Source organism: Lactuca virosa, chromosome 4 (genome assembly GCF_052849685.1).
Source record: "Lactuca virosa cultivar CGN04683 chromosome 4, Lactuca_virosa_CGN04683_v6, whole genome shotgun sequence".
Classification (NCBI taxonomy): Eukaryota; Viridiplantae; Streptophyta; class Magnoliopsida; order Asterales; family Asteraceae; genus Lactuca; species Lactuca virosa.
Window position 1 is genome coordinate 358,596,309 of NC_136429.1, and position 21,024 is coordinate 358,617,332.

At 38.6% G+C, this 21,024-nt stretch overlaps 1 protein-coding gene across 1 annotated transcript; it reads left to right on the forward strand.

The window, feature by feature from the left end:
- Positions 1-19,789: 19,789 nt before the first annotated feature.
- On the forward strand, positions 19,790-20,737 carry LOC145106274 (uncharacterized). The gene is made up of 2 exons (XM_079043285.1): positions 19,790-19,921; positions 20,108-20,737. The coding sequence occupies exons 1-2, from the start codon at positions 19,790-19,792 to the stop codon at positions 20,735-20,737; spliced, it is 762 nt and encodes a 253-aa protein (XP_078899411.1).
- The last annotated feature ends 287 nt before the right edge of the window (positions 20,738-21,024 follow it).

Genomic DNA, 21,024 nt, shown 5'->3' on the forward strand with positions numbered 1-21,024 from the left:
GACACTATCTGTTCTTGTGACCGTGCTAAGTGGTTTCGGGTGTTTGGTTATTGGGATGGTTCCATGTGACAACCCGAAACTTTTTTTCCGTTACCGTTAATCAAATTCCGTAAATAAAATGTGAATTTTATTGAGTCTCGTCAAATTCCTTCGGTTTGGAAATTCATTTAGTTATATAATTGAACTTTATATACGAGTAGGGACCAAAAACCGCGCGAAACTCGAATTTTTCCCGAAAAATAGCATGTTCGTGGCCTGACTGGAGTTTACGGCCGTAAACCTGTTTACGACCGTAAACTCGTTTGCGGTCAATGCCAGGTGGACCCCACCATCGACCACGAAAACCCTCTATAAATACGTGTTCCTACCCTTCATTTAGACCTTTCTGGCCAAAAACTCTCTCCTTCTCTCTCTAGACTCTTGACCGTAAACACCAAAAACGCCATTTTTCTTCCGGAAATCATCGAAAACCATCATTTGGAGTCATTTCGGAGCATTTGGAACACATTTTCATCGAAATCCAACATCATTGTTCTTGAGTTTACAGCCGTACACGCTTCAAATCTTCAAATCTTCAAAGGCCGTAAACTCGTTTACGACCGTAAACCCATTGAAACTTCAAAGGCCGTAAACCCTAGTTCACGACCGGAAACTCTTCACGACCGTAAACCCCAGTTCACGGCCGTAAACCCTTCCTAAGTGGTGCATTAGACTGAGAACCCTTTTTCCTCGATTCAATCAAGTCCCGGTAACATTCCTTAACCGAGCACAAGTGTTTTTCTAACACTTTATCTAACGAAATCGCTAATTTAGATACATATATGTATTTATTTGATATTAGGATTCCGTTAAGTGCCACATACAACCACTCGAGGATCTTCGTTTCTTGTCGACGTTTTCACACATCAACAGTGAGTTCATACCCCTACGATTTTATGATTTTTAAACATTTTCAGGGGGGATACAAGCCAAACACAAATGATTTTGTGAACTAATACAAAAGGACTTTTAAATAAGTATAAAACTTATGCATTTGATGCAGACAAACGATTTATAAAATATTTAGATATTTATCCCTTTTGTACTATGTTGAGCATAAGGGACGTTTTCAACTTACAACCATCATTGCATAGTTTTCATATTTAATATTCACATCAACTACGCTATATACATGCAAACTATAATAGGTATAGTTTGGGGTTTTCAATACACAACTTTTACGAATTTAGAGTTATTCACTACTACACATATAAACTGTGACTGATTTAGTTTATGATATACACTACTACAAGAGCACTACACTTAATAATTATTTAAGTATAATTATTATCTCATACAGTATACACACGGATTTTACTACAGTAGATCACTACAGAACTACACGTAAACAAGTTAATACAGAATTGTGAGACTCTACTTTAAAACTGTACCCTTTGGTGTACTGCATTAAATCCTATCATAGTATAACCAGAGTCTCCTGGAGTGAGAGCATGAGATTTGTGAATAGATCTATTCGGGATTGACAATCCCACACCTGAACTGCTAGCTACAGTTAGGCAGGCATGCCTGGGGTGACAAATGTCATTTAACCAACACTTGAAGAACGTTGTAAAGGTCACTAGGTCATATCAAGTATGGTTATACGACTCACAATAGTATTAACTAACCTTATTGTTACGGAATTTCATTCTTCTTTAGTTTTATTTTCAGTAATAAAACTAGTTCATAATACAACTGGAGGATTCCAGAGATTTCAACTCATAGTTTTATCTTAAGAAATAAAACTACTATACATCATTGGCTTTAACCAGGATTTTCAAACAGAACATTCTATACATTACTGATGATACCCAGGGTTTTCATACAAAGGGATTTTCATTCAAAACAACGTATTACAATACAGCTAATGGAAATCAGACATGCAAACTAATACATTTTACACTACTAGCGTACACAGTATCAAACACATATGTTAGAAAATATCGGATTTTCTTGGAAAGCATACAAACATTTTACAAGTTCAAATACAAGTTTTCTCTACAAAAACATTGGTTATGAACTCACCAGCTTTATGCTGATACTCTTTCAAAACTGCTTGTATTCTCAGGGAATCAGTAGACAGGTACCTCCTGGATTTTTAAGAAGACGGAGTGCATAGAGTCACGTCTTTCTATTTTTTATTATACTTTTGATGTATACAAAGTATGTTTCAAACAAATGTAAACCTTTTTCATATATGTGTTCAATGTTTGGTTGTGTTTACTATGATTGCTATGATACAATTGTTGTGATACTACGCGTGACGTCATCCACTCCCGAACGTTTCCGCCGTTCCGGTTTGGGGGTGTGACAGATTGGTATCAGAGCTCTTGTTTATAGTGAACTAAGTATACCGAACCTTACATGGTATACAACTATAAACACTAAGGGGCTGAAGTGCTCTGAACTAAAAGTATACTTTTAAAATATAAGTATTTTATAAGAAGTATACAAGTATACATACGTACCAGAAACAGTAACATAAGTAGAACAAAACAAAAGTATTTGGATGTTGGACATTATGGTTACACCTGGGCAGTTATGTAATCATGTTTAGGGTCAATATAGCCTGATCAACTATATTTATTCGAGACATAACCAACATGTGCTTGGGAGTGACTGAGGTATTGCAGCAGGCCTAAAACTTACCAAGTATATATACATCAGATATCGACTGAACAAAACATTCAACTTAAAATACTATAGGAGTATTTTAGCTAGAGCTGAATATAGTATAGAGATTCATTCCAAGTGTTGCTACATATTTCTTATTAGCGATAGTTTACTTACATTAGTAATCCTTCTCTATTTATCGCTTCGTAGAACACTTTATCTATCAGGCTGAGATATATTTTGTGTTATATCTCTTGATTCTAAGATTCTAGAGGACTTATCATCCTCTTTTTCTTCATTCTTTTTAGAGCAAGATGCCTCCCCGAAGGAGACCCAGCAGAAGGAACAACAATCCCCCAACTGATCCCACGCCACCACCCCCTCAGTTCGACCCAGCTATGTTTCAGGCAGCAGTTACGGCTGTTGTGGCTGCAGCGATGTCGCAGATAAATCATGCCAGCTCTGGTGGATCTGGAGGTGGACCCGATTCTTAAAGTCATGTTGGGGGTCAGGGACACCAAAAGGAGTGTTCCTATAAGGACTTCATGAATGCAAAACCCAAACCCTTCGACGGCAATGGTGGAGTTATTGCATTAACCTGATGGTTCGAGAAGATCGAATCCATTTTCGAAATTTGTGCTTGTTCGGAAGCCAACAAGGTGAAGTTCGCTGCCTGCACCTTCACCGATAGAGCACTGACCTAGTGGAAAGGTCGCGTCAAATCCCTAACCCTGCCGGTAGCAAATGCCATGGGTTGGGATAACTTAAAGGAGCTTATGCTTGTTGAATACTGCCCAAGGGGCGAGATGCAGAAGTTGGAGCATGAGCTCTGGACTCTAAAGATGAAGGGTTCCGACATTGCTTCCTACACAGCTAGATTCTGTGATCTGGCTCTCCTTTGTCCGGGAATGGTCACCCCGGAAAGCAAAAAGATTGAAAGGTACATTTGGGGATTGATGCCCCCAACGCAAGGAAATGTTTTGGCTGTTAGGCCTACTACATTTGATAGCGCCAAGTGTCTGGCGCAGACTCTGATAGATCACGGGGTCGATCTTGATGAGGTGGCAGCTGCTCCCGAACCACCAAAGGCTAGTGGTGGAAAGAAAAAGTTCTTGAACAAACGGAAGGGCCAATCTCCGCAGGAGCCCTCCAAGAAACAACAAACAGTGGCGGTTCATGCTGCTACTACTCCAGCTGTTGTTCCAACCACCCAAGCACCTGCCAATGGTTATGCTGGTACTCTTCCAAAGTGCAACAAATGCAACTTTCATCATCACGGGCCCTGCCGTGATTTGCAATGCAACAGCTGTGGAAAGAAGGGGCATACGGCTCGATACTGCAAGGCACCAGTCTAACCAACCAATCTGGCTCCTGGGGTGTGCGTCGGTCAAGCCAGCTATGGCTGTGGAGAGGTTGGACACTTTAAGAGAAATTTCCCCAAGGCAACAACAGCTGGCAACAAGGGGAGGGTACTAGCTATGGGGCAGGAGGAAGCAGTCGATAATCCTACTGTTGTTACGGGTACGTTCCTCCTTGACAACTCTTATGCATGCATTCTTTTCGATTCTGGTGCGGAGAGGAGTTTTGTGAGTCATGCATTCAAACATTTACTCAAGTGTAAATCCCAACCCTTAACCAAAACAATTTACCGTCGCGATGGCTAACGAAAAGAAAGAGAGCACCAACGACATCTTCATAGGCTGTACCCTTACCCTAGACGGTCATTCCTTTCCCATCGATCTTATGTCAGTATCCATAAAGAGCTTCGATGTCATAATCGGCATGGATTGGTTGAGCCCCAATCGTGCTGATATCCTTTGCTACGAGAAAGCTATCCGTCTCAATCTTCCCTCTGGCGAAGCCCTCACCATTTTCGGTGACAAACTCAGTTCGAACCTTCGTATCATTTCATGCATCAAAGCCCAGAAGTATCTGCGGAAGGAATACCATGCATTCCTAGCTCATGTTGTTATTAAATGAAAAAAGTTAAAGACCTCAAGAGCACCCTTAAAGTCTGCAACTTTCCTGATGTCTTCCCCGAATATCTTCTAGGAATTCCTCCCGAGCGCCAAGTCAAATTTCGTATCGACTTAATCCCCGGAGCTACTCCTGTAGCTAAATCTCCATACCACCTAGCACCGGCAGAGATGCAAGAGTTGTCCAGCCAGCTCAATGAGCTGCTCGGCAAAGGATTCATAAGACCGAGTTCCTCACCCTGGGGAGCTCCGATCTTATTCGTGAAAAAGAAAGATGGATCCTTTCGGATGTGCATTGATTACCGAGAACTGAACAAGCTTACCATCAAGAACCGTTATCCCTTATCCAGAATCGACGACCTCTTCGATCAACTTCAGGGAGCCAGTTACTTCTCGAAAATAGACCTAAGATCAGGGTACCATCAGTTGCGAGTTCACGAGAATGATGTTCCCAAGACAGCATTCCAAACTCGTTACGGACACTACGAGTTTGTAGTAATGCCCTTTGGTCTAACCAACACACCTGCGGTATTCAAGGATCTGATGAATCGGGTGTGCCGCCCTTTCCTGGACAAGTTCGTGATCGTATTCATTGACGATATACTAGTTTTTTCTCGGAGCGAGAATGATCATAGACAGCACTTGGGGCTAGTGCTAGAAACGCTAAGGGCGGAAAAGCTCTATGCAAAGTTCTCAAAGTGTGAGTTCTGGATCAGGAAGGTAACTTTCCTTGGTCACGTGGTTAGCAAGGAAGGCATACACGTGGACCCTTCCAAAATCAAAGCGATTGAGAATTGGTCAGCACCGAAGACGCCCACAGAAATCCGTCAATTCTTGGGTCTCGCGGGCTACTATCGCAGATTTATCCAAAACTTCTCCAAAATCGCTAAGCCTTTAACCACCCTGACACAGAAAGGTGTAACCTTTAGTTGGGGAGAAAAGCAAGACACCGCGTTTCAAACATTGAAGCAGGCCCTATGCAGCACACCTATCTTGTCCCTGCCCGAAGGGACGGAAGACTTCGTTGTCTACTGTGATGCATCCAATCAGGGCCTAGGTTGTGTGCTTATGCAGCGAGGAAAGGTTTTCGCCTATGCCTCGAGGTAGCTGAAAACGCATGAAGTCAACTATACAACTCACGATCTAGAGTTGGGAGCAGTAATCTTTGCGTTAAAGATTTGGAGACATTATCTCTACGGAACCAAGTGCACTGTCTTCACCGACCATAAGAGTCTACAACATATCCTTGATCAGAAAGAGTTAAACATGAGGCAACGGCGATGGATAGAGCTACTCAGTGATTACGAGTGCGAAATACGCTATCATCCCTGCAAGGCCAATGTGGTAGCAGATGCCCTCAGCCGAAAGGAGTATTCAGGTCGTAGAGTGAAGGCACTGACAATAACCATCCATTCCCAATTATCCGCGCAAATCAGAGAGGCTCAGCTGGAAGCCTTAAAACCATAGAACATGTCGGATGAAGCCTTGAGAGGAATGGAAAAGAACTTAGAGGTCAAGGGAGACGGAGTTTACTATTTCATGAACTGGATCTGGACCCCAAAGTACGGTGGTTACAGGGAGGTTGTCATGAATAAAGCTCACAAGACTAGATACTCCGTTCACCCAGGTTCAGATAAGATGTATCTGGATCTCAAACAACTCTATTGGTGGCCAAACATGAAAGCAGAAATCCGCCCACTTCCTGCCAATCAAGGAAAACTTCAAAATGGAGAGACTCACACAAATCGACATCCAAGAGATAGTTCGTCTGTATGGTGTGCCTGTGTCCATTATCTCCGACCGAGATAGCAGGTTTACCTCGAGATTTTAGCAGTCACTACAGAAGGCTCTTGGAACTAAGCTGGATATGAGCACAGCTTATCATCTACAGACAGATGGGCAGAGTGAGAGAACCATTCAAATATTGGAAGATATGGTGAGGGCTTGCGTCATCGATTTTGGCATGTCGTGGGACACTCATTTGCCCTTGGTCGAATTTTCCTACAACAACAGCTACCATACCATCATCAAGGTTGCGTCGTTCGAAGACCTCTATGGCCGTAAGTGTAGATCCCCTCTGTGCTGGGCTGAGGTGGGTGACACGCAGCTAGTCAAGAGTCAAGTCCCCGACAGCACTCTCACGGGCCCAGAAATTATCCGTGAGACTACTGAAAAGATCGTACAAATCCGGGAACGATTGAAAGCTTCAAGAGATAGACAAAAAAGCTACGCCGATAAGAGACGAAAACCCTTAGAGTTCCAGGTTGGCGACCGTGTTCTGTTGAAGGTCTCACCCTGGAAAGGCATGATACGCTTCGGAAAGCGTGGAAAGCTGAATCCAAGATACATTGGACCATTTGAGATCCTCGCTAGGATCGGTCCCGTAGCATACAAACTCCATTTACCCCGAGAACTTAGCAACGTACATCCCGTCTTTCACGTGTCGAACCTAAAGAAGTGTCTGTCCGATGAGACACTTGTGATTCCCCTCGATGAGATTGAACTAGACGAGAACTTACACTTCGTAGAGGAACCAGTTGAAAACATGGACCGGGAAGTCAAGCGAACGAAACAAAGCCGTATCCCGATAGTGAAGGTTCGCTGGAATGCCAAGCAGGGACCTGAATTCACTTGGGAGCGAGAAGATTCAATGAAACAGAAGTACCCTCATCTATTTCCGAGTCCATGATTTGTATTCTGTGTCTGAATTTCGGGACGAAATTCCCTCTAACGGGGGGATGATGTGACAACCCGAAACTTTTTTTCCGTTACCGTTAATCAAATTTCGTTAATAAAATGTGAATTTTATTGAGTCTCGTCAAATTCCTTCGGTTTGGAAATTCATTTAGTTATATAATTGAACTTTATATATGAGTAGGGACTAAAAACCGCGTGAAACTCGAATTTTTCCCGAAAAACAGCATGTTCACGGCCTGACTGGAGTTTACGGCCTGACTGGACCCCACCACCGACCACGAAAACCCTCTATAAATACGTGTCCCTATCCTTCATTTAGACCTTTCTGGCCGAAAACTCTCTCCTTCTCTCTCTAGACTCTTGACCGTAAACACCAAAAACGCCATTTTTCTTCCGGAAATCATCGAAAACGATCATTTGGAGTCATTTCGGAGCATTTGGAACACATTTTCATCAAAATCCAACATCATTGTTCTTGAGTTTACGGCCGTACACGCTTCAAATCTTCAAATCTTCAAAGGCCGTAAGCTCGTTTAAGACCGTAAACCCATTGAAACTTCAAAGGCCGTAAACCCCAGTTCACGGCAGGAAACTCTTCATGGCCGTAAACCCCAGTTCACGGCCGTAAACCTTTCCTAAGTGGTGCATTAGACTGAGAACCCCCTTTCCTCGATTCAATCAAGTCCCGGTAACATTCCTTAACCGAGCACAAGTGTTTTTCTAACACTTTATCTAACGAAATCGCTAATTTAGATACATATATGTATTTATTTGATATTAGGATTCCGTTAAGTGCCACATACAACCACTCGATGATCTTCGTTTCCAGTCGACGTTTTCACACATCAACAGTGAGTTCATACCCCTACGCTTTTATGATTTTTAAACGTTTTCAGGGGGTACAAGCCAAACACAAATGATTTTGTGAACTAATACAAAAGGACTTTTAAATAAGTATAAAACTTATGCATTTGATGCAGACAAACAATTTATAAAATATTTAGAAATTTATCCCTTTTGTACTATGTTGAGCATAAGGGACGTTTTCAACTTACAACCATCATTGCATAGTTTTCATATTTAATATTCACATCAACTACGCTATATACATGCAAACTATAATAGGTATAGTTTGGGGTTTTCAATACACAAATTTTACGAATTTAGAGTTATTCACTACTACACATATAAACTATGACTGATTTAGTTTATGATATACACTACTACAAGAGCACAACACTTAATAATTATTTAAGTATAATTATTATCTCATACAGTATACACACGGATTTCACTATAGTAGATCACTACAGAACTACACGTAAACAAGTTAATACATAATTGTGAGACTCTACTTCAAAACTGTACCCTTTGGTGTACTGCATTAAATCCTATCATAGTATAACCAGAGTCTCCTGGAGGGAGAGCATGAGATTTGTGAATAGATCTATTCAGGATTGACAATCCCACACCTGAACTGCTAGCTACAGTTAGGCAGGCATGCCTGGGGTGACAAATGTCATTTAACCAACACTTGAAGAATGTTGTAAAGGTTACTAGGTCATATCAAGTATGGTTATACGACTCACAATAGTATAAACTAACCTTATTGTTACGGGATTTCATTCTTCTTTAGTTTTATTTTCAGTAATAAAACTAGTTCATAATACAACTGGAGGATTCCAGAGATTTCAACTCATAGTTTTATCTTAAGAAATGAAACTACTATACATCACTGGCTTTAACCAGGGTTTTCAAACAGAACATTCTATACATTACTGATGATACCCAGGGTTTTCATACAAAGGTATTTTCATTCAAAACAACGTATTACAATACAGCTGATGGAAATTAGACATGCAAACTAATACATTTTACACTACTACCGTACACAGTATCAAACACATATGTTAGAAAATATCGGATTTTCTTGGAAAGCATACAAACATTTTACAAGTTCAAAGACAAGTTTTCTCTACAAAAACATCGCTTATGAACTCACCATCTTTATGCTGATACTCTTTCAAAACTGCTTGTATTCTCAGGGAATCAGTAGACAGGTACCTCCTGGAGTTTTGAGAAGACGGAGTGCATAGAGTCACGTCTTTCTATTTTTTATTATACTTTTGATGTATACAAACTATGTTTCAAACAGATGTAAACCTTTTTCATATATTTATTCAATGTTTGGTTGTGTTTACTATGATTGCTATGATACAATTGTTGTGATACTACGCGTGACGTCATCCACCCCCGAACGTTTCCGCCGTTCCGGTTTGGGGGTGTGAAATTCCAGGAGCCGGGGTGATTATAATTCCGCTTAGCACTTGGTTTAGGTTTCCAAAGGGATTCTTGGGAATCCCTGGAGAAAGGTTGGAAGCCTTTCGGATTCCCTTGATGCCTTTTGCTTCTTGATTTTCCACCTTTATTAGGGCTAGGGAGGGTGTGGTATTTCTTACACCAGGACTTAGGTGTCTGGTTGCTAGGGATTCGTCGTTACTGGTTGAAAGAGTTTAGCTATCTGATTGAGTAATGCGAAAGTGTTTTTGCAGAGCTCGAGGTTTGCAAGGTGAGAATCAAGCCTGTCCGTGCCAACTGGTGGCATTGGACTTCTTGTTGTTACTTTGATTTGAGGAGTATTGGTTGCTAGGTATGATAGGGTGTTCTATGTCCATGTTCTTATCGTTGCTAGTTTCGTTTTCGTTGTTACCATTGGGTCTATTTTTTTTCTACTTGTTAGGTGTTCTAATGTCGCAAGGGCACTGCTATAAAGCAAGGGAATTCGAAATCCAAATTCCGCTCGGTTTTTCTACTATAGATGGATGTGACCTAACCGCACATACTTAGGATTTTTAAAAGGTAATTGGCTGTGGGTTTCTGTCCTAATCACATTCAGACCAGGAACAGGAAAATGATGTGGGATCGCACGCTCTTAGTTCGTGGAATCCTAACTATATATGATACTAACGTTCATATGGAACCATCATGGTCCATTCGTGAGGATCCCTAGCTTCCCGTGATTTATAGGATTTGCTCTAACGAGAAAATAGTTTTTGGATTATATTATTAATTGACAAAAACTTTTTGTGATAATTCGATGCCTAAAGTTTATCGTGGAACGTACCAAAAACTGCGGTAGGGTTCCTTGTCGCCTTTTCCTGTCTAGCTGTCGACTCCTTCGTTAGTCATCTCAGTTGGACAATCTCTCTTGAAATGTCCTGTTGTACCGCACTTGCGACAAGCTGGACTTACTTCTGGGTTGAGGGTTGGAGTGACGCATGGGGTCGGGACCCTACAGTAGCGGGAGGTGTGTCCCAACTTGTTGCATCTTTTGCAACGAAATTTCCGACAGGCTCCCCAATGATGGTATTTGCACTTGTTGCAGGGTGGATTGTTCCCAAGGTATGATTGTCTCAATGGGGGAGGAGTAGGGTTAGTAGGGGTAGGGACTGGTCCCGCTTGTTGTCTTTTAGTAAGCCTCTGAGTCGAACTGCCTCCCTTTTCGTTTCCGAACTTTCATTTCTTGAGCTTAGGTTTAGGTTTTAGGGTGCACTTGCGAGTTGTCCTTCGTTGGTTTCCCTGGTTGTTGTTACGGTTGAATTTATCGATACTGCTTCCATTTTCGTTCGTGTTGTTGGTATTGAAGTATGCCATGGCGGCTGCCACGGCGGCTGTTACAGTGGCTTGGAAAGTAGAGGAGTCTATTCGTAGAACCGGTGCACTGTCGGGGTACTGGTTATCTTCGAGAGAAGACATGACAATGTTGCACACAAAAAGTGAGCTTGTAAGTACTCATGGTTAATTCCAAGTGGATTTACTCGTATAATCTTAACGTACTGGTGTTAATTGTGTCAACCTACATCCCCATGATGCAGTTATGATATAGAGTGGAAACATATATTGTATGACGTTAGGTCCGTCCAAATAGCTCATAGTTAGCAAAATAGTTAATGGATTTGGTTGTATGGATTCTTGGAGGGCGTACTACTCTTGGTTTACTATCACTGGTTGTGATTAAAGGTATTATGAACCTAAGGCGAGTAGTGAGGTGTTTCCCTTTCGGCGCACAAGGTGCTTGGTCATTTTACTTATATTTGGGGTGCCCTTTTTGTGTTCCTTACGCTGCTAAGGTTGTCCTAGCCTTGATTGCTATGAGTTGTGGTCTCCAAATGACCATTTCCTCGTTCAAATAGTGTAGATGGTCTGCATAGTTTTCTGGTCCTACTTGTGGGTTTCGCAAGGCATTTGGAATAGCGTTCTTGTTACCTGTGGGGGGAATGGGATTTACATTGTTGTATACTGGGCTTTGTCTACGGTCTCTATTACTCCATGACGGAGAGTTGGAAACCGGGAGTCAATTCGGGTTACTTGTGGCCCAAACGAAGGTGGTGCTTGATTTGTGAGGGTGTTGGCTATCGGAGTTCGGTGCACGTCGATTATGGATTGGGGTGTCTTTCATGAAGGTGCGCCCTAAATTGGATAGGAGTCAATTCCTCAAGTTGTTTTTGTCTGGGTATCGTTTTGTTTCTAGGTATGTTGATTCCAGGAGTACCTATATGGGGTTTATGTATCTGGGAAGAGAAAGGTGCAAGGGTCTCTGATCTACTATCAATTGGGTAGGGCTTCGCCAAGGGTTTCCTTGGCACTTTCATCCTTGCTGGGCTCTTAGTCGGAATCCTCCCTTTCACGATTCATCTCTTGGTATTCCTTAGGATCCACTTCTGGGTTTTCCTCTTGGACTTCTTTTGGTCTCTCCTTGCCCTATCCGCAACTCACCGTGATAGGGTAGTAGAAGTCTTGGCGAGGAATTTCAACCACGTTGTTTGTGCGAGAATCGAGGTACGAGATATACGAGGAAAGTTTTAGGTGTGGGAGGGGTTTATAGTATCCTAAAATACTCATATAGTATTTTAAACTTGATGTTAGATTCTAGTATTCTCTTATACTCATAGTTGGTAGTTTTTAGGTTCGTCGCAACACCACCATCACTCCCAAGCACATGTTGGTCATATCTCAAATAAATATAGTTGATCAGGCTATATTTATCCCAGGTATGATTACATAACTGCCTAGGTTTGACTGTAGCGTTCAACCTTTAGTTACTTTTGTTTTCTTCTCATTATAATACTGTGTTGGTAGGTATGTATAATTTTATGAAATACTTGCCTTTTTAAAGTAAACTTTTAGGCAGAGTGTGTTTTAGTCCCATTGTATTTATAGTTGTATATCTTGTATGGCTAGATATACAAGTTCACTATAAACAATGCTCTGATACCAATCTGTCACACCCCCGGACCAGACGGCGGAAACGTCCGGAGGCGGGTGACTACATTGTGCAATATCATAACAATTGAATATAAATTAAACAGAGCAATCCAAACATCATACATTGAGATAACAAATTACATTGTTTACATATTGTATTTGTTCTTCGAGTTACACAAAAGAGACATAAGCAGAAAAATTCCAAAGTATAGCTAAAAAAAAGTCCTGCATCCGTGTCCCTTGATACCTGCTTACTAGATCCCTGAGAATACAAGTCGTTTTGAAAAGCGTCAACTAAAAAGTTGGTGAGTTCATAAGCATTTCTGTATAAAATCGTTTTACACTAGTTTAGAATTGTTCTCATTGTACTTTCATAAAATCCGATATTTTCTATGAAATCGTTTGAAGCCTTGCTTTGAAAATCATGTATATAGGTGTGCATGTCATTACTTTTGTTCATCCTTATAAGGAGTGATTTTGAAAGGTAGTGTAATTTGTAAAGGCGAGCTGTGTTCGAGAATAGTTCTTTTGTATAGTAATGGACAACCGTTCCAGAAAATCCCCTATTTTCAAAAAGAGAAATATAGTTGTAAATCTTGTTTTTCTTATCGAGTAAAATTGAGTGTGCGTTCTAGGTTATCGTTATTGAAATCGTATAAAATCGTTACCTCCAGAAAATCCTATATTTTCTGCTATAAAATATTCGTAAGTTCTGTTTCCAATTGTGTAAACTTGCATATGTGTGTGTTAGTTTATCCTTTTCAAAAAGAATCGTCTACAAATGTTTTCCATAAAGTCCTACGTTTTCTGATTTGTAAAATAGCAGTATTAGGACTCCATACTTGTTAGATGAAAGAATCAACATGGCAATTGTGGGCATTCTACGCGATGAAAAAGGACAGTCAACGCAACAAATGCGGACCATCACTTATCATGTGTAGGACAGCCAACACAACGTGCCAAAATTTATTTATGAGGTTTTTTCCTTGCATAAATTTCTAGATAACATAACATATTCTAGTGAGTCGTTATAACCATACTAATATGACGGAAGCCTGTTTTGGCGTTTCTCAGGCGCCCTCGGTTTGGAAAAGACATTTGTCACCCTAGACTGGCCTGTCTAGCTGTAGCGAACAGTGAAGGTGTGGGGTGTCAACCCCGTATAGATCTATACACAAATTCCCGCTCCCCCTCCAGGAGACTCTGGCTATAACTCCTTACAGGACTTTAGACGTACACTAATATTTGTATATTTAGGTACTTTTGAGATTTGTCTGACTAGAATATTAACAACCTTTTGAGCAATCGTTCGAGATCCATTATTTGTTAGATAAATAATGATATCGTACTCAATGAATAGAATTATCGTTCTCGTTCCATATCGTTATTTGTGCTTGTTAACTGGGTATTTCGGGTTCGTTCCGTTTCGTTCATTGAAAAATAAGTCATTTTGAACGTTTATCAAAATGACCCAACATTATCGAAATTTGCAAAATGGTCTTTCCTTTCCTTAAATTGTCGGCTCAGGCCATTTTAGTCGAGAGAAAAGTGTCAAGTTATAATTTGTGTAAATTTATAACTGCAGGTTATGACACGAATTTTCTGTTTTATGACATATAGATTATTACTTATGTTCTTGAAGGTTTTACGACAGCAGTTATGACATGCAAATATTTTTGTCATGAAAACTCTATTTTCGTATATTTTCCTTGATAAAATTATTTATATTAAATAATTACAAATATTCACAAATAGTTTGTTAGTCTGGTAAAAAGTCAAGAGCATGACATAATATTCCAAAATAACCCTTGTATTTATGTTTGGCCAAAAATGATCCAAAATATTATTATTTCCATACTTTAATCATTTTCAAAATATTTTGTCCCACAACTTGTCTAAATTAATCTTGAGTGAATACTTATAGTTGTTGTTATAAAAATTTGTGACTTATACTTGGTAACATACTAGTTCTTGTTTCCAAACATGATTTGTGAAATACAATCCAAACTCTTGAGACTTAACCAAAATCTCCAGTTTTTGGACTATTTATGAGGGTTTTCATACTTAAGCACATGTAAGATGGCATGCATACACAATAAACAAATAGACCATGAATTACACAAGGCTTTGACTTGTAATCTCCCCCAAAAACAATAGAAATCTCGAAAAAGTAGGGGTATGAAGCTCACCTTGAGTTGGTTGATGAGTTGTTTGGAGTGAAGGAGTGAAGATTTCAAGCCCAAACTTTGGCTGAGATAAGGAACTCCTTTGGGAAGAATGTTATCCTAAAGGTGATTATCACATATTATTATGAATAAAATAATATGGATTAATCTTGAAATTTATATAAAATATTAGATGAGTGGAGAACTTACTTTAACAACTCCAGGGAAGATTTTTGAGAATTTTGCTTTCAGCAAGGCCCTTGTTCTTGCTTTTGAGATAAGTTTTTGAGAGCAAATGGGAAGAGTGAGAGAAAAAGTGTAGTCTAAATCTCCTTTATTGCCGTTGCTTTGAGGAGGTAAAAGGAAAAAGGGAGGGAATCTTTGGTGCATGGGGATCTGATGGTCCAAGCACTGTTATTTGATGGGTAATGCCTTCGTTATTGTGATTTGATGGGGAATAGGAATTATATCAAATCACAAAGTCAAACCTCCTTGTCATTATCCTGTTCTGATCTTGATTGAAAATAATACATTTATAAATCTGAAATATTATTTTATGTAAATATGATTTAAATAATCAAATTTGGCATAAAATAGAGGTTTTGGGGGGTCTAAGTTACGAAAAATACGAGTTTGGTGGGATTCCCGACGTCAAAATACCCCAAAATGGAGAAAAGGTCCGAAATAGGCAAAATTCTAGAGTCAAAACTCAATTTCCGGAGGCACATACTAAATTCTGAAGCTACTTCTCAAATTCCGGAGGGGAGGGTCAGGTCTGCAAGGTTCCGAAGTGGTTGACAAGGAAGTTCCGGAGTCAACATGCGAGTTCTGAAGCTGCAGGCGAAGTCCGGAGGTCCGGACCGGAGATGCGAAGGCTGGCTAGAACTTCTGAAGCGGACATGGAGGCTCCAAACGAGATTGTCCGGAGGGATTATTCCGGAGCGAGATGGTCCGAAGCATGCTGAATTTTGGAATGACAACCTTCTTGGCTCCTTAGAAGGTATCCGGACCAAGAGGGTTCCGGACCAAGAGGGTCCTTTTGGGTTTTCTACTCCGGTTTTGAGCCGTTTTCGACTGAGGAAGGTACATAGAGAGATTTGGGAGAAATTTCACATACTTGGAGAGATTTGGGAGAGATTTCATGTACTTGGAGAGATTTCATATACTTGGAGAGATTTGGGAGAGGTTCCACATACTTGGAGAGATTTGGGAGAGATTTCACATACTTAGAGAGATTTGGGAGAGATTCGATTTACTTGGAGAGATTTCATATTCTTGGAGAGATTTGGGAGAGGTTCAACATACTTGGAGAGATTTGGGAGAGATTTCACATACTTGGAGAGATTTGGGAGAGATTCGATTTACTTGGAGAGATTTCATATTCTTGGAGAGATTTGGGAGAGATTTCATATTCTTGGAGAGATTTGGGAGATGTTTCATATACTTGGAGAGATTTGCATTCTAACTTTACATGGTCCATTAGGAACCATAAAGTACACTTTTAATGTGTTAGCACAAGTCTCTCAATAGTTATTGCTTACATGAGGACGAAATTTCCTAGCTAAAATGCTAGTTGTGACACCAGTAGATTATGTATCCTAGTTTAGGATGTTGTTATGCTGTAGTGATCTGTTAATATTTGCATGTTTATTTGTTTATATTATATGTTTATCTATTGCATATGTCGACGTAGTGCGGTTGGGTTGAGGCAATGCTGCTTTATGCGGAAGCCAACAAACCTGGGAGTAAGCTATACATAAGCTTTGTCCGGATAGGCATGCTAGAATTACTTTGTGGGCTCAGGAGGAATCCAAACCTGAGTTGTGGGCCAGATAGGCAAGTCAGATTCATGTTGTGGGCACAAGGGTAATCCAACCCGATGGCTGTGAGCCCAATATGCATGTTGTTATATGTTTGTGTGGTGGTATTTTGGGGAACTCACTAAGCTTTGGCTTACGATTTAAGTGTTACGTTTCAGTTACTTCAAAGGATCGAGGGAAAGCAAAGACGTGATTGTACATATCCTTCATCGACATGTTTTGGAGATATTATGATACATTGATTTTGGAATATTTGTACTTGACATTGATTTCTTATGACTTCGGTTTTGGTTGGAAAAAATGATTTTACTTTAATTAAAAATGAAAAATTTTATTGTAATTTTTGGGATGTTACAACACTGCCAGAAGCGAAAGAAGTAAAAGGAACACGAAGAGTTGGCTTTGGCTAAGGCATGTGTCGATGTTTCTAAAGATAAAGAACGCAAAAATCAACAAAGGTTTGATGCATTTTAGGAGAGGGTTCTAGAGCATTTTAGTATTCAAATAGGAGGTCGACCAATCACGGTACCAAGTAAACTCAAAATGGAAAGACCTCCAAAAGAAATGTAACGCTTTCAACTGCATTTATAACCGTAAGATGAACAATGTGGCTAGCGGGAGATCTGAAGCTAATGTTTTACAATTTTCACTAAGTGAGTATCGAAGGAATATTAATCAGAAAGTTTTTCCTCATCAGCAAGCTTGGGAGTGGTTGAAAGACAACGCGAAATGGGCACCGGTTAAAAAGTTTGCAAAAACTCCCCGCCTACTTCTTCAAAATGAACCAAAACATCTTCATCCAACGCCTACACAACATCTTCCGATGCACGATATCCTCCTGAATTCCCCCTCCCCCCCAACAACAAGAACAGTCGTTTAATGTTGAAGACTCACTGCCTCAGAGAAAAAGAAAGGGAAATAAAGCAACATCGACATTGTCAACACAAAACAAAATGTTTGATCTCGTCAAACAAATTGTCGGCTTCAACAATGCAACCAACACAGGTGCGGAACAGAGACAACGGTACTGGGAAGAAAATTTACGCATTTACCAAGCTAATGAACAATAGAAAGCTCAATTGTTGGACCAGAAGATTAAGAACCAAGATATGAAGTATTTTCTTCGACCGCGTGATCATTTGACTGGTGTTATTTTGTGCACGATGCTTGAAAGGAAACGACAAATTGCAACTAAGTATGGTTGGGAGTTGGAGAACCCGTGAAGTTCAAAATGTCGGCATCATTTGACTGGAGAATCTTTTTCTTTATTATTATGTTTTTTCTTTTTCTTTTTCTTTTATTTTTCTTTTTATTTTTCTTTTTATTAAGATTCTCTATATATACCGTTGCTTCATTATATATATATATATATATATATATATATATATATATATATATATATATATATATATATATATATACCCTATATAGGTTGGGGTTCAATAGAGAACCATAATTAACAAGCAACCAAGGAACCAATCGTAAGCGTCGTAAATCATAATGATCAACGGCCAAGGAAATAGATGTACACTTGTACATTGGACACACACACCAGATTATACCAAAAAATTCACATCCTTACCAAAAAACTCACATCTTTTTTTCGTTTAAAAATTTTTTTAGGCCACATTTTTTATTAAAAAATAAATGAATATACTGTTGTTCTCGATTTTTCGTCCTCTATCCATAGAGATCCATGTTGATATATAAAAAACGAACTTTTTTTTCTGAAAAAAAACCTACTTCATTTTGTTAGTTTGTTTCAATATTTAAGTTTATTTTTATAAAAAAAACTAATTATACCAAAAGTATTACTTTTTTGTACTCTATTAATAAACATCAACACCGACCTAAAAAAAACCTCGATCAGTGTAGATTCACACTGAATCTAAACTGTAAATATTTCAATTTTTAACATTCATAATGTGAAAAAGCTTGATCAATTCAGATTCACATTGTGAATCTGACTTACTATTTTGCACACTGTGAATCTGAGAAAGTTCACAATGTGAATCTGAACAGGATCACAATATGAATCTGAACAGGTTCACAATGTGAATCTGAACTGAAATATCGTTTTTTTAGATGAATATGAATCAATGTTTAAAAAGTTGCAAAAAGTATGAATTTTGATATATTTATTAATTTTTTTCTATAAAAAATAGACATTAACTTTTCAACAAAGAAAATGAAGTGAGTTTTTTTCGAAGAAAAAAAGTTCGTTTTTTATATATCATCATGGATCTCTATGGAAAGATGATGAAAAATCGTGAACAACGGTATATTCGTTTTTTTTTTCAATAAAAAACATGGCCTAAAAAAATTATACGAAAAAAAGGAAGTGAGTTTTGTTATAATCCAGTGCATGTGCGTCCATTGTAAAAGTCTACAACCATTCCTTTTGTCGTTGATCGCTTTAAATTTCAACGCTTTGAATTGGTTCCTTGGTTCCTTGATTAATAATGGTTCTTTATTGAACTTTTTGGTATAATCCGGTGTGTGCGTCCAATGTACAAGTGTACATCTATTTCCTTGGCCGTTGATCACTATGATTTCTGACGCTCACGATTGGTTCCTTGGTTCTTTGTTAATTATGGTTCTCTATTGAACCTCACCCTATATATATATATATATATATATATATATATATATATATATATATATATATATATATATATATATATACTAGATGTGTACCCGCGCAAAGCAGCGGCGATAAATTGTTCTTTTGTTAAATTTTTTTCTTACGAGGAAATAATTATTAGATTATTTTATTAGTTATTATGTAATAAAAAATTTACAATTTTTAAATATAATATTTATGTTTAAAACTTATATTTATATTGTATGTTTATATATTTTATGTAAATTAATTATTATCGGTGTCTAGTTTAAGAAATATATGTTAATTTATATAGATAATTTTAATATTTTGAAATTGTCATTTTGCTCAAAATTAATTTTCTTAGTAACTTTCTTTAATTCAAGTATTTAAATTTTTGGCAAGTATTAATGATTTATTTATGCATAATTGATTTGTACAAAAAGCTTTGTTTCTTATACCTCTTAAAATTCAAGATATGACTAATACGCTTTATAATATAGTATAAGATATATATATATATATATATATATATATATATATATCATTGTTTCATTTTCTCTCTATCTTTTCTCTCTTTTCAAAATGAATCCAAATGTTCGGAAAATAATAATGGAAGGTAACGATGATAGTTCATCATCTGAGGATGAACTTATCAACAATAATTTGTTACATGCATTGTCTCGTACTGCACAGCTTCTTCAGAATAATGCTAGTTCAAGCAACATTCAAAGGAGAAACACGGTCTAAAGAGATCGTTTAGAGGGTGCACGACTGTTGATCCGACATTATTTTGCGGATGATTCAACCTATGGTTATGCGCAATTTCGCATAAGTGTCCATATGATCAAAGGTTTATTTATGTGACTTGTTGGTGACATGAAGATGAATTATCCTTATTTTCAAACAACATGGGATAAAACAAATTAGAGGATTTTCAGTGCGCTACAAAAATTCACATCAACAATACGTCAATTAGCGAAGGGTTATAACCCAGACTCGTTAGATGAGTATCTGAATATGTCAGAAAGAATTTCTCATGAAGCTCTTGAAAACTTTTGTTACGGTGTTGTCCAAATGTATAAGGTTGAATATTTACGCCATCCAACATCCACTGACATTCAACTTTTGTATGAAACACATGAAGCTAGATATGGATTCCTAGGAATGTTTGGTAGCATTGACTCTACACATTGGAATTGGAGGAATTGTCCAACGGAACTGAAAGACCAATACATGAAAGGTTACCATCAGTATCCAAGAATAATACTAGAAGCGGTGACGTCACAATATTTATGGTTTTGGCATGCATTCTATGGTGTATCCGGTTCGAACAATGATTTAAACGTCTTCTACCAATCACCACTGTTTGATGAGAAATATCATGGAACAAGACCTGATTGTTCATTTTATCTGAATGATGAACACTACAAGCATGGTTACTATCTTGCGGATGGAATATATCCATCGTGGGCTGTATTTGTGATGGCATATCCATATCCAATAATCGAAAAAAAGATTCGGTTCAAGGCGGCACAAAATCAGCAAGAAATGACGTAGAACGTGCTTTTGGGGTCCTTAAAGGACGTTCATGCATATTAAAAATGCATGCACGAGCTATGACGGTAAAAACAAAAAAATATAATATACGCTTTTATTATTCTACACAACATGATATTGAAAGATGAATGTGCTGCGATATCTCATGTACATCAGCCCAACCTCACTCTACCGACCGATGACCAAGAAATAATACATGAATTGTGCAATGCTGAAACCCACCACCAGTTTCGAACATGTCTACATTCCAACTCTGGTTAATAACTAGTTAATTTTAATTGTCGTTT

What these genes read in the sequence shown, in the direction of transcription:
- LOC145106274 (XM_079043285.1), top strand. Translation starts at nt 19,790, where the DNA reads ATGGAAGGTAACGATGATAGTTCATCATCTGAGGATGAACTTATCAAC. An exon ending in ACATTCAAAGGAGAAACACG is followed by an intron (nt 19,922 to 20,107) that starts GTCTAAAGAGAT and finishes AAAACAAATTAG; the next exon opens with AGGATTTTCAGTGCGCTACA.